This window comes from Phodopus roborovskii, unplaced genomic scaffold, assembly GCF_943737965.1.
Source record: "Phodopus roborovskii unplaced genomic scaffold, PHOROB, whole genome shotgun sequence".
NCBI lineage: Eukaryota > Metazoa > Chordata > Mammalia > Rodentia > Cricetidae > Phodopus > Phodopus roborovskii.
Window position 1 is genome coordinate 22765431 of NW_026125397.1, and position 14414 is coordinate 22779844.

Sequence of the window (14414 nt, forward strand, 5' to 3'; positions counted from 1 at the left end):
CTTTAAAATCAGTCACTGTTTATGAATTATTTTGCTAGAGAAGCTAACTCTTTCCAGATCTGGGACACTCAGAACCAAACCTTTGCTTGGCTAACTGCTTTTCTTAACTTTCTTCTGACAATGAGCACCATGGTTTTCAGGCAAAAGTTTTGTTTCTGAGCACCTCAAAATCTTACACACTTCAATCAGGGAAATATCTGAGTGGACGGACATGGTCTTACATGGCGTACGGTCCCAATATGCTGCCTGTCTTATAATCTAGGAAAGGGGTCCTAAAAACCAGTACATACGGAGGTGACAAAGTATCCAGTGCCACCTTATGCTTGGCACCACCGCCGTCATATACTCACCACACACACTCCACCTGCGAGGTGTGCTCTGTTAGGAAGAGTCAAGCGCAGATGAATGCATGCAGACTCCTCCCCTGCATCTGTCTCCTTCATCCTCTGCCTCGGGGTTTCTTGAGATCTAACTGTTCATTCCAGACTAAAAAGTAACGTGTACAGATTATCTGTCTACCACATTAAGCTGCTCGTCAAGTAATTTCCCCAACACTTTAGTCTGAGACAGCAGAGGTTCTGTCTGGGTAGGGTAAGCTTGTCAGAGCAGTTCTGGCTTGGGGAGGAACCAGGAACCCTGCAATGCTGGACTGCCCTGAGGCATGGTCTCCCCTTTAAACTGCTGAAGCAGCACTCACATTTCTGATCTGGGCATCAGTCTGCTCCTGCTTCCTGACCTTTCTCCAAAACAGTCGACTGGGGGGGGGCACCGGAACACTTTCTCACTCACCCCCTACTTTGTCTTGTTAGACAAGAGTTCAGGGCAGCAGAGAGCATCATGAGATCAAAAGCAGACACTGCCGGTGGCCTCTTAGCAAGCCCTAGCTTCTTAGCCTGCTGTGAGAATATTTTCCTTGGGCATAGGGCCAAGTGTCTCTAAGAAACAAGGCAATGGCTTGAGCTCAAAGGACTTGCAGGCTGTGGGTGGTAGATTTTTAACATCTCATATGGTGTTCCAGAAGACCTGTGAGGCTGCTCTCTCAGCCTGACATTACTCTCCTCTGTCCGTTCTGTCTTCTCTTCACTCTGGATGGTTTGCACTGTCTTGGACAGGTCCCAGCCTTTGTCACAGAGGACAGACAGAGATACATACCCCTGCAGGCATAAGCCCTTAGACCACCCTCCAACACAAAGGGCAACGCATGCTCCTTGGAAGTGCTATGTACAACGGAGTAACTGGATTCGTTTCAACAACTCTGGCATTTCTCTCTTAGGGAAAGTCTTCATCACTTATTCTATGGACACAGCCATGGAGGTGGTGAAATTTGTGAACTTCCTGTTGGTGAATGGCTTCCAAACTGCAGTGAGTATTCTATTCAGAGAGAAAACTGAACAGTTCAGTTGAACACGACGGTGGTGGTGGTGAAGTATGAAATTGATGTTTTATTAATTTATGTGATGTTGAGCTAAATGCGTAAGGGTTTGGGTAATTGTTTCTGGGTATCTATTTATTTATTTGGTCCTGGGAGTCAAGGCTAGGGCCTCACTCGTGTTAGACAAGTATTCTACCACATTTTAAACTACCCAGAGTCCCCAACGGTTTTCCTCCAAGTGTTAGTCCTGAGAAAGGTCTGACTCTTGCTGCATTCCCTGCCTCGGCCCTTGCCAGTCGTACTCACTTCCTGTGGTACAGGAGGCTGCAAGCTCACCGAGGTAATTGTTTTTCCCAAGCCAGACCCTCTGCTCTGCACTGGACTATAAGGTTTGAAGTAGAACCCTGGGCCCCCACTGCACACAGCCACCCTTCTACACCTTGTTTCTGGAAAGAAGATTCTGGACAAGGAAGACACAGCCTAGTTTCCATCGGGGGAAGATGGCCCTATTTCCCATGGGGGGGGGGGAGATGGCCCTACTTCCCATGGGGGGGAGGGGGGAGATGGCCCTGCTTCACCCCTGTAGGTCCATTGTGATCTTGGGCCCAAAATTCTCAAGCACATTATCTTTCTGTCTCCCTGCCAACTCCTGAAACAACACGGGTTAAAGCCATGTACCTTCTTCCTTAGGCTAAACAAAATACGACAAGTTGCTACTCGGAGGACTGGCTTTCCTCAAACATTAAGATTATTTCCTTCCCAGAAGCCTCTCCTAGGCATTCAGTGAATTCCGGAGTGGAGTGAAATATGGGCGTTGGAGTCTAGAGAGGAACACTTACAAATTAAAGAATGAAGAGGCAGCTTAGCATTGGTTAAGAGTTTTTATTTTAATGTTTTTTTCCTATAATACTTCCTGTTTAAAAGATGCCTGTAGTCTATGCAATTCACCTTCACACCTTTCTCATTTCTATAATAAGACGGTGCTGGGTACCCATGACGTAAAGATCAAAGAGTGAGACTTGAAGCAGCATGCAGGATCTTACCCTTCTCTTTTCCAAATATAAACACGTAGATTCTTCCTGCCCCTGGACAATAGCCAGGGCTTTCAACCTTAAAAAACCCCAATCAAGGGCAGTTCGGGAGAATTTAAATGTGCCCTTGACCCTTATCCTATAAAAGCCTGTGTTTGTGAACAGCTGTTGGATCTTCTCGGTAAAATGAAATAATGAATAATTTAAGGAGAGTTTAATTATTTCTTATTTTTATTTATTTATTTTGCTTTTCAAGTCAGGGTTTCTCTGTGTCGCTTTGGAGCCTGTCATGGAACTAGCTCTGTAGACCAGGCTGGCTGCGAACTCATAGACATTTACCTGCCACTGCTGGGATTAAAGGCGTGTGCCACCAATGCGCGGTGAGAGTTGGATTAAAAAACAAACAAAACAACCTAACAAAAATCAGCATAAAGGTTTGGGTAGGTTTAGGAAATCTTAGGGAATAGTGTCATGCTCTGCCACCAAAGGACACTAAGGGAGCCTGGAACCTGAAGAGGATGGTTGCCATAACACACTCTTGATAGGGCGGCTTAGACAGAGCTCGTTTTCAAGGTTGGTTTCATCTGGGATGCTCTCCCTTGGCCTGCGATGGCCGCCCTCTCTCTGTCCACCCTCATATGGTCCCTCCCCTGTGTGTGCACAGACCTGTGTACTAATTTTCCTTTCTTCCACAAACACCAATCCTATGGAGTGGGGCTCACCTGGCACCTCATTTTACTTGAGTTGTCTTCTGAGAGGCCCCATCTCCAAATCCAGTGACATTACGAGGTAATGGGAAAGTTTCAAAGAATTAATTTTTATTTTATTTTTTGAGACAGATTCTCACTTCATAGCACAAGCTGACAATCCCCCTATGTCAGCCTCCCGAGTAGTGAGACTGTAAATGGAAGCCACCATCTCCAGCTAATATATGCATTTTAGGGACACAATTAGCTCATGACAGCAGCTGTGTGGAAAACTTGTCATGGCAGGTGCAGCAGACTCTGTTGGAGATCTAGAGAGGCAGACACTGCCCAGAATGTGTCTCTGTAGCAGGGAACAACTTCTGTGTCAGACAGTACTAACCGTATATGGTGTGTTAACATCATGTCTCGCAAGCTGGGTGCACGCCTTTAATCCCAGCACGTGGGAGGCGGAGGCAGGTGGATCTCAGGGAGCTCAAGGCCAGCCTGGTCTACAAGAGTGAGTTCCAGGACAGCTCCAAAGCTACAGAGAAACCCTGTCTGGGGGGGGGGGAGATCACGTCTGGCATTATGATACATGTCTTTTCTGTGTTGTCATTAAATCCTCATAACCATGCAGCGCCAGGAGCAGAACCGAAGCTACCGTCCTCGGTCTGCAATGGGAATGGATTGCTGGCACCGGCACAGACTGGTACAGGCTTTAACCAGAACATGCATTATTATCTTGGTCTTTGTTTTGAGACATTTTTCTGTGTGGACTCAATTAGCCAAACTCAAAACTGCTGCTTCGGCTTCCTGAGTCCCAGAATGGCAGGCAAGGGACTACGTGGTGGATATTAACACATAAATCACGCTGAGTGTGGTGGCACACGCCTTTAGATCCAGCACTCAGAAGGCGGAGGCAGAGGCAGGCGGATCTCTGTGAGTTCAAGGCCAGCCTGGTCTACAGAGCGAGTTCCAGGACAGCCAGAGCAACAGTGACACTTTGTCTAAGGGGAAAAGGAAAAAAAATCCAACCCAAAGGAAAGCTGTTTTATTTCCATCAGTAAATGAATACATTCCAAGTTTGTATTGTGTACTCTATAGGCATGACAGTTAGGTACACGCATGATCTCTATAAGGAGCCTAGAAGCAGACTAGGAAGACGAGGAGGTCTTAAATGAGACGTGAGTAAAGGAAAGAATGGTTGGTACAGAGTCTGCTGCTAGTGGCCAAAATTGGAGAGTTGGGCGATGGGAAGGGGAAGTCAGTGTGACTGACAGAGCAGAGGGGCAATGCTGTGCTGTAAGGGCTCGGGGGAGCCAATGTGGGGAGTGAAGTGGACAGAGCATGTGGGAAGAAGATAGCAGCCGGCTCAGGATGCTTGATGAATAGTGGAGACTTGGCCTGGTCAGTTCTAAAGGGCAGTGTGACACTAGGAAAATACCTATGGGAGAGGTGAGGGTAATCAGATAACCCTCCCCCAAAGGCCTTCTTCTGATGTCCCCACTCTGTATATTATCTATCCCCTCTTCCAATCAGGAGTGCCTTGTACATGTAACACACACACACACACACACACACACACACACACACACACACACGAGATAAAGATAGGAGCGAGAGAGAGAGACTTGGGACTCTATAAGACACATGATTTGATTTTTTCTGCTCTTCTAACACCCAAAGGAGTTAATAATAATAATAATTGAGTCATATCAAAGCCCCAGAGTTCCCCTTGACTTTTATCCTAACCCTCCCTACCAGCTCAGTGATTGTTTCTGTGACTGTTCTTTGGATTTCGCCCAAGTTTCATACAATCCTTTTGAAATGTGTAATTGAACCTGGACATAATCCTGTAATCATGACCTAGCAGACACGGGTCAGACACCACAGTTGTGTCTCAGCATCTGCACACTACAGACCCACTGAAGTCTCGGAATCTGCCTTTCAGTTTTCCAAATGACAGACACATAAATGTACTATTTCTGTCTTCCTCGCTCATATCCAATTCTGTGTCCTTCAGATTTTGAACATATAATTATTGTATAGCTACCGACACATTTTGATATGAACAACTGTATCTTAATTATGGATATTAGAAACCTAAATGTCTACAGATATTGAAATGGGGTATATTTCATGAAACTTGGGTTTCATGGTTTGGACTCATGTAACCCTCCTTATACAGAGCGTTGCAGAGCTACGCAGCTTCTTGTGTTCTTGAGCTCTGTACACAGGGAAAGCTCTCATTAAGAACCCTTCCTCCCATCCTTTTCTTGTAGATTGACATATTTGAGGACAGAATCCGGGGTATTGATATCATTAAATGGATGGAGCGCTACCTTCGAGATGTAAGTATATTCCTAAATTCTGAGGATTTGTGCTGGTGAGAAAAACCATTAGCTTGCAGAAGCTATTCCACAGAAGAAACCCTGATATTCTCCCAAAGCCTGAGCCTGAGGAAGTCTGACAAAGACTCTCTTGTTGGAAGCTTGCAAAGGCTTGGAAAGGAAGGGAGGATGGGGTCACCCTCCTGGACACGCAGAGGCAGGAAATAGTGGTCAAACCAGACACAGGTGGTTGATAACAATCAGTGAAAACAATTTCCAGCCCAGAATAGGAAAGGAGGAAATGGTGGTGGGGGGGGGGGGGATTCCAGCTGAATTTGGGGCCTTTCCAAGTGTTTTGTAGGACTGGGCTAAACAGTTTCTGGGCAGCCTTGCAAGCATGCAGCATGCTACCCAGGCCACCCACTTGCAGCTCTGTGACTCGTTTTCTGCAGACAGAATCTATGCTAGCCACTGGGGCACCTTGTGCTTTGAACAAGACAGAAATTGATTGCTGCCAGCACGATCACATCTGGGTGCTTCTTGGGGGGGTGGAGTGGGGGCTCAGCAGGCTGGGCAGCAGGCTTTCCTTTTGTCTCCAGCGTGGTGTTTGCTTTGTGCTGAAGGGTCTGCTCCTACTGACTGTGCTAATGTGCACAGGAAAAGCAGGGCAGTGGAGGACCAGAGCGAGTGGCGGTCACATCAGGCTGCGGGGAGGAAGGGCGCTTTTCTGTGCCGCCGTGGTGGTCTTTCTGCCTCCATGCGGATTCAGTGGTTTGGGCTGTCACTAGATGTTTATTAGTGAAGGTTGTGGAAGATGGGAGACTTCCTCTCGAGCCTTTGCTCTGTGTGTTTGTAGGGTGCTGGGCATGGGGGTGCCGGGGAGGCGTGAAAGGGACGGCGTGCCGGCGTGTGGGCTGCTGCCTTTTGCCCTGTAGCCGTCAGAGGGTCAGGGACCGGTTATGCTCCTGCTGGCCACTTTCCAGCTGGTCTTCACCAAATGAACCACACTACCCAGTTCCATAAACATGCTTTCCTCCTTCTCATTAACAGAAGACAGTGATGATAATTGTAGCAATCAGCCCCAAATACAAACAGGATGTGGAAGGCGCTGAGTCGCAGCTGGACGACGATGAGCATGGCTTACATACTAAGTACATTCATCGGATGGTGAGTGGTGAGGGGACCACAGTGCCCGGCCGCTCCTCTGGAACAGGCACCTTCTCTGGGACGATGCTTTGCATTGATGGTGGCAGGATATTAGGGGAAGAGTCTCTAGCCTCCTATGTGAGGAGACGTTACTGGTTATGGCTTGGTATACTTTGAGACCCACAGAGAAATACCACTCCTCTCCGTAGTACTCAACCAGTCCTGCCAGGAACTAAGAGATACCAATCAAGCTTCTAGAAAGTAGGACTTTGTTTGCCTGGCTGTTTCCCAATAAATGTGAGGTCTCAGGAGGGCAGAAGGGTGAGTGGTGAGGTGAGTAGTTACTGTGGGTGTTTCATTCTGTCCCCTGCATTTTCAGAGAAGAAAGGTGCAAAGTGGGGAGGACATTTCTGTCATACCAAGGCCCGGGTCACATTATATCTTAAGTACAGGCTATGTGACCATGGTCCAAGTACTTGGACCTTGCCTTTCTACAACCCTATTCATAAAATGGGTCACTGGTGTGTACAGTTCTGTGAAGATAAATGAAGTAATGCGTGAAGTATGGCACATAGAAAAGACTTAACTAAAGAGACTTCTTAGTTTGTGACAGGCCAGACGCCTTCTACTACCAAACCTGTACTCTAGGGCCTGGTTAAACTTAATCCATGGGGAAAATTTAGAAGGAATCAAGCTTGTTCAGCATCTAGGAGAAAATACTGCCCACCTTTAGGGCTAGCTATTTCATGGCCTAGCTGTCTTCTTGTCCTTTGTGGACTTAGAGATGCTCTAAGACCATTCTGTCTAACTGATGCTGCACTAGATCTGTGACCTTCAAACTGTCCTGTGGAATCCCTAGTAGCTAGCTGTTTATACAACAAAGGATGGCACTGTCCCTGAGCCTCCCCACCTGGAGCTGGTTTCTCTTGTTTATTTACTAAGGATCCTGACATATGAGAAATCACTGGGCTTGAACTCATAAGCCCAACCTCAGTTCTTATCCTGAGAGGACCTGGCATAATGTGTCATTGGAAGCGGTCCGGATTCAAGGACGAAGCAGCGCGGGGCAGGAAACAGCCAGCAGTCTCAGGAGGACACCTTTACCTCAGAGGAAGCAAACTCAAATGCCGTCCACCTTGTAGGCAGGGTGGATACGGAAGCAGCACCCTCATCATCTGGGTTGCTGAGAGCTCTATCACCTCTTCCATCAAATGTAGATTGCATGCTGAGTTCACAACCTAAAGCAGAAGCTAAGGCAAGGTGGTAAGATTCACGGGTCAGGCCAAGGGTCTGGAGCTAAGTCTGCCTCCTGTCCAGTCTTACTTAGTGCCAGCCTGTGGTCAGGATTCTGAAAAATAGCACTCCTAGAAATAAATTCATCTAAAAGGGCCGTGACTGGTTCTAGATGCTGCTGTCTCTTATCTGTCTGTATCATGTCTGCACATTCCCAGAACACTGACATTCTGTCTACATCTCTAAGAACCTGTTAGTTCCAGGAGCCAGCAGCTGGTACTTGGGAAGGACTCCAGGTCCCTACCAGTTCCTGGAAAAACCTGCTTAGTTGTGCTGGTGTATGGCAAGGGTAGCCAGTGATACACACAGTTCAACCCAAGCTTGGGTGACTGTCAGCTATAACGATGTGCTCTCCATAATGTCTTAGACTCTTCCCCATCTCAGGAGGGACTGGATGTGCCGTCAGATATAGAAGGGTCTCCCTATACCCGGGCTGACTTCCTGGTCTCCTTCAGTCACTAAAGACTAATTACATCACAGATCAAATGACTGTATCAGAAAGTAAGAGAAAAAATAAAGTCACTGCTGAGGGCTAGTCTTTGAGAGACCGGGGAACCGGGTGGACCAACTAAATAGTGCACAGTGCCCTTGAAGCTGGAAATGAAACCCAGCTCTACTTTTAACTTAACAGATGCCACGCCCTACCCTGCAGGTGCTTACTCTGTGATGACATGTTTGGTACTTGAAGTGCACAGTATTCTGGTCAATGTAGTATAAGCTTTTGGTGTTGTCTTCTGTGTTTTGAAGGGACATGGCTCTGAGAAACCCCTCTGTGGTAGATCTGTGGGAGTGGGTGTTGGGGAGAGGGTTGTTTACGTTTCCACATTTACTTTCTTCTTGTTCTTATTCTCATGCACAACAAAAGCTTCACACTTATAAAAATCAATTGGAAGATAAAATTGTTCAGGATACGTAATTCCTTGTCATAAGATGGCTGGAAGCTTCATGCCAGTCTTGGGATTTAGAAGACTTTAACACCCCTGATATTGAAAATCCTGATTTTGATAGAGTTCTTATAGCTAAATCCTCTTGGGTGACCAGAATGTGAAACCTGATTTATCTGGTGAGGGATTCTCAGGCCTGACCGAGTAGGCTCTTCATGGCTGATCCCCTAGGTCCCTCTGCCAAGCCCATTTGTGCTCTAGAAGTAATGCTAGGTGGTTCCAGCCATCCTAACACAGCTCCTTGTCTCCAGATGCTCATGCACTCTGCCCTTGCCTTCTCTCCATTTCCTTTACCTGACCAAGCTCTTTATGCGCAGTGACCCCTCCCATTACTGTCCTGCACACTCCCTGATGCAGAACTGATAGCCCCATCCTGAGCTCCTACAGCAATTGCTCACTCTGCAGGCTGACTCTGGTTGGTAATTTTCCTTCCTGCCTGCTCACTAGGTCACTAGCTCTGGGAGGATTATCCAAAAAATTGTATCAGAGGTACTATGCTAAACAGGCTCTCAAAAAAAAAATCCTAGGTTTTAGCACTTTACTCATTTCTGTATTATAAATTTATAAATACTCTCATACTTGGCAGTTGAAAGCTAATGATATAAATAAAGGTATTGACTACAGAATTGGAAGAGAGATACAGCTTGTTCTCATGAACTGATCCTTAAAACCCAAAGTCAGCACTCAGGAGGCTGACACAGGAGGGCCACTGTGCGTTCAGAACCAACCTGAGCTACACAGGGAGTTCCAGGCTAGTCTAGACTACATGTGAAAGCCTTACTCAAAAAAAAAACAAAGACCAAAAACCCAACTGATGGGAGATGTCAGTCTGTAAATCTGTTTCTCTTATTGGTTAACGAATAAAGCACTGTTGACAAATAGGAAGGCAAGATAGGCGGGACTAGGAGACAAGGAGGATTCTGGGAGATGTAGTGGGAGAGTCAAGATGTAGAGACTTGAGAGAGGTCTGGAACCTCTCTCTGGCAAGATAAGACCATGTGAAAACACTTAGATTGATAGAAATGGGTTAATATTTAATACAGAGCTAGCCAGTAAGAAACACTAGTAACAGGCCAACAGCTTTATATCTAATACAGCGTCTCTGTGTGTTATTTGGGGCTGACACTGCTCTGGGACCAGCCTGGCAGATTCTGGCCAAAATACAACAAAATTTTTCTTTTATTGATTTAGTGTATATGTAGTATGTATACATGTGCACAAATGCACATGCATTTGCCACTAAACAAAGTAGAGGTCAGAAGGGAGCTTGCAGGAGTCAGTTTTTCCCTTCCACTGCGTGGGCTCCGGGGACAGAACTTAGGTTGTCAGATATGGCAGCAAGCACCTGCACCTGCTAAGCCAGCTTTCTGGTCCCTAGAATGTGATTTTTAGCAGGCCTTTAATATGTGGTTGTATTACTCAGGGTTCTCTAGAGGGAGAGAACTTCCAGAATTTATATATACACGTATATATAAATATGACATTCATACAGAATATGTGGAGGTAGATGAGAGGGGGTATTTATTACAGTGACTTAAAGGCTCTGGTCCGGCTAGTCCAATAATGGCTGTCTACCCACGGAAGGGTTAATAATCCAGTAGTTACTCAGTCCAAGAAGCCAGTGTCTCAGCTGCTCTTCACTATACAGTGGAATCTGAAAGAAGTGGGCTCTAATCCAGTTAAAGAATGGATGTGTTGGGGAACACAAACAGACAAAGAGAGGTGGTTCCTTCTTCCATTTATATAGGCTTCCAGCAGAAGGCGTGGCCCAGATGAGAGGTGTGCGTGTCTTCCCCCCTCTGAGATCCCAATCAGAAGTGGATCTCCCACTTCAAATGAGTTCATTAAGCAAAAATCACTCCAGTGTGCCCAGCCAGGTTTGGTTTTAGTTGACTCCAGATGTGGTCAAGTTGACAAGCAAGCAAAGGGCGTGGCATGTAATAGGGAGAGCTTCAGATTGGGAGTTACGCGGCTCAAATAAAGTTGCCATGTTGCTATATCAACTTCTCATCTTTGTTCCTAGATTCCTTACTCTTCATATTTGTTTTGTTTTAGATGCAGATCGAGTTCATAAATCAAGGAAGCATGAATTTCAGATTCATCCCTGTGCTCTTCCCAAATGCCAAGAAGGTAAACAAACAAATGGCAAGATGCTCAAATGATTCTATCCTTGGTTTTCAAATCTAGGATTTTAGGTTCAAAATCTTGTCAACTCTTTGACACCCCCCAGCGATAACAGTGTTACCAGAAAGATCAACAACAAGTTTACACTGGGCTCACAGTAGGAACAGGAAAGGGATGAGATCCATCACCATCATAGCAGGTCAGTGTGACAGGCAAACATGGCATCTAGAGCGGGAAGCTGAGAGCTGAAGGCTCGCATACATCCCCAGTGACAAACAGGAAGCAGAGAGTGTGGCTGTCTGAACCTCAAAAGCCAACTTCAAGTGACACACTTCTTCTAGTCAGGCCACACCTTCAAACAGCATCCACGCCTGGGGAGTAAGTATCCAGATGCCCGAGAGATGCTTCCCTCTCACTTCTTAGAACCAAAGTGCGAGGACTTTGCTCTCGGCCCCACACACATACTCTGGCACACAGCTCAGCCCGCGCAACCTGGAGAGTACAGGCACTGGATCCACACAGCTCTATGTGAACCTTGCTGGAACTCACAGGGGGGCTTTGCTCATACTCCAGAGGATACACTGACAGCTTCAGAGAATGTGAGTCAAGTCACTAGAGAACATCTTCCAGGCCTGGCAAAGGGGAGACAGCCGCTAGGTAATCAGTTCCAGACAGACTAGAGAGCACTCTGAGTTTAGACGCGGCCTCATTCTGGAGGATTCCTAGATGTCAGAACTGCACTGAAACCTCTGCCCCGCAGTAGGGAGAGCCCAATCTATGGGAATGGTTCACAGAGGGTTGCACAGTGCACAATGCAAATGAAAGGACCCTTAATCCTCCTCGTCCAGGGACTAAATGCAGTCCCTGACTGGCAAATCTCTACAGGTCTCCCCATCTCCTCTGGGACCCTCCCTGTCCTAGCCACTTTCCACTTTGCCGGTCTCGATCTCGCTAGTTTCCGAATTCTGTGATGTTTCCCACTGACTTGAGGACATCAGCTACCTTCCTTAGCGTGACCCGTGAGGCTCTGTGGAATAGGACGGTGTCCACTTTCCCATTTGATTTTCTTCTCACCTGGTGCCTCTGCTTTGTTCAAAATGGGCCATGTCAGCAAACCTCGCATTGTGTTCTCTCTATCTAGGTGTCTTTGACCCTCTGTTCCCTCTCCTTATAATGTTCTTCCCCGACTTGTTGGCCTGGGGAACTTGCCTATCCTTGTACCCTTGCAACCTCTCTATCATGTGAGGTTCTTCTTCTCATGCCTGTGTAATGCATTGTCCCTTTCCTGAGAAGGCTTAGTTATCGTATATTGGGGGCACTGGTAACATTTGTTTAGAATCGCTGGCTCATGTGTGCATATTCGCCTAGTTGGGTTTACTATTGTTTGTTGTTTTTAAATTCCACTCAACAGTCTCTTTATTGCCAGAGGTTGGGACATGGCATGCTATCACCTAGAAGAGTTTATGCAGATTTTGCCTCCATGTGTGGTTTTCACCCCAGACAGTTACCGTGACTTTTCATTGGATACCCTTTGCACTCAACATGTATGCTGGTTCTGAACGTGTGCTACAACCCCCAAAGCAGCTCGTCTCAGCATGAAAACCAAAGGCCTTCCGGTGGTCTGTAGGCCTCCTCTGAGACAGCCCCTTGAATTCTGCCCTCGTCACTAACCCACCGTCACTTGTTCTGTTCTAACTGCTGTGATCTTGTTGCTTTTGAACATGCCTGGCAGTTCCCACCAATGTGCGCTTCTCCTAAGCACCCTCTTAAATGCTGCAAACTTTTCACCTCTACACCAGCATTCCCCATGTCCTTAACGTGTTGCAGTTGAGCTTATCATTGCCTCTCTCGGCCAGGACAGTCCTGAGGGTGACCGACACTGGCAGGTGGAACCCAGCCTCACAGTTCTGAGATTTGTTCTGCTCCTTCGACTGCAGGCCAGACCGCAGGCTGGAGTGGAAGAACCATGAATTATATTAAGCCCACAACCCTGGCATCCTTCCCCCGAAGCCACAGGGGAATTCACATCATTCGGTGTGACCTCTGTCCTACCCTTCCGTGCTTAGGTGGTGAAAAGCAGGCTGACATGCAAAGGGCAGGTAGCCTGAGAGACTGGCAGAAAAAGCTGTGCACATGTGGTTTCCATAATGAGATACACAGCTTGCACCCGAAGCCAAAAGTGCTCCTCGTGTTAGACCCTCCGAAAGCAAAACAGCAGCTCCCAAGACAGCCCGGTGGGAATGCCTGTGAAGGGCAAGCCAGAACTGTTCAGAGCTGAGCCCTGGACCTGGAATCCAGGCTTCTCGCCTGTGACCTTTGTCCCTGTCCTCTCTCTCACAGGAACACGTGCCCACCTGGCTTCAGAACACTCACGTTTACAGCTGGCCCAAGAACAAGAAAAACATCCTGCTGCGACTGCTCCGAGAGGAGGAGTATGTGGCCCCTCCCCTCGGTCCTCTGCCCACCCTTCAGGTGGTGCCCTTGTGACATCAACTGTCCCTGGCTCAGTGCCGTCCTGTCACAGCATTCTGCTAGCTGGGGCTGGCTGGTGGCACTCAGGACTCTTTCGGTGTCTTCTAGGGAGACCCAGGCCCCAGAACACCCTTCCTGAGTCTGAGTTGTTCAGCTTGGGTTTCCAGTGCTTTTGGTGAGTGGCCATCACTACAGGTGATGGCAGCAAATACCTAGGACCACAGAAACCCTCTTATGACTTCTGCTGCTTTTATGAGTTGGCCAGATGCTGTGTCCTTAGACCAGACTGAGGAATGTCCGAACAATAAAACGATTACCCTTTGTAAGAATGTGTTTCATTTATCTGAATGGAGGCAGGCATATTAACTTATATTGAAATGGGCAGGTGTGGGCCATCAACAAAGCTGCTTATAGTATTAGATAAATGTGACAGCATGCATGCTCTGTATTAAAGGATTAAAAGCAGAAAGTTAACCACCCTTTTTATGTAACTATGGAAGGTTTACTCTTACAGTTGAAGTTTTTAACATAACAGCCTTGATTATAAACAGTGTAATTGGGCAGGGAGTGTAGTTCAGTGGTAGAATACTTGCTTAACATGTAGAAACTTCAGGATTCAACTACTAGCATGCAAGAAGAGAAAAAGGGCCAATTGAGGGTGGCGAATGCTGTTAACCCCAGCACTTGGGACACAGAAGCAAGCAGAGCTCTGTGAATTCAAGGACAGACTGGTCTACAGAGGGAGTTCTAGCACAGTCAAGACTACACAGTAAACCCTGTCTCTAAAAGCCAAATGAGAGAGAGGGAGAGACAGATACACACACACACACACACACACACACACACACACACACAGACAGAGAGAGGGGGGGGGAGAGAGAGAGGTTACAGTCACGTCTCCCAGGGGATAAATTTAATTTTATGTTTATTTATGTTTTGTGTTTTGGAAAAGGGCTCCTCTATTATGTAGCTCTGCTGGCTCAGAACTCAATTTATGGAGTAGGACAGTCTTGAGC

At 47.0% G+C, this 14414-nt stretch overlaps 1 protein-coding gene across 1 annotated transcript in view; it reads left to right on the top strand.

The window, feature by feature from the left end:
• Positions 1–13727, top strand: part of Traf3ip2 (TRAF3 interacting protein 2) — a 41673-nt gene extending 27946 nt beyond the window's left edge. Inside the window, exons 5-9 of the mRNA XM_051175550.1 lie at positions 1274–1362; positions 5372–5440; positions 6470–6586; positions 10858–10932; positions 13267–13727. Coding sequence (XP_051031507.1) covers positions 1274–1362; positions 5372–5440; positions 6470–6586; positions 10858–10932; positions 13267–13413 — 497 coding nt within the window. The 3' untranslated portion in view covers positions 13414–13727. The remainder of the gene's footprint in view (positions 1–1273; positions 1363–5371; positions 5441–6469; positions 6587–10857; positions 10933–13266) is intronic.
• Positions 13728–14414: the final 687 nt, after the last annotated feature.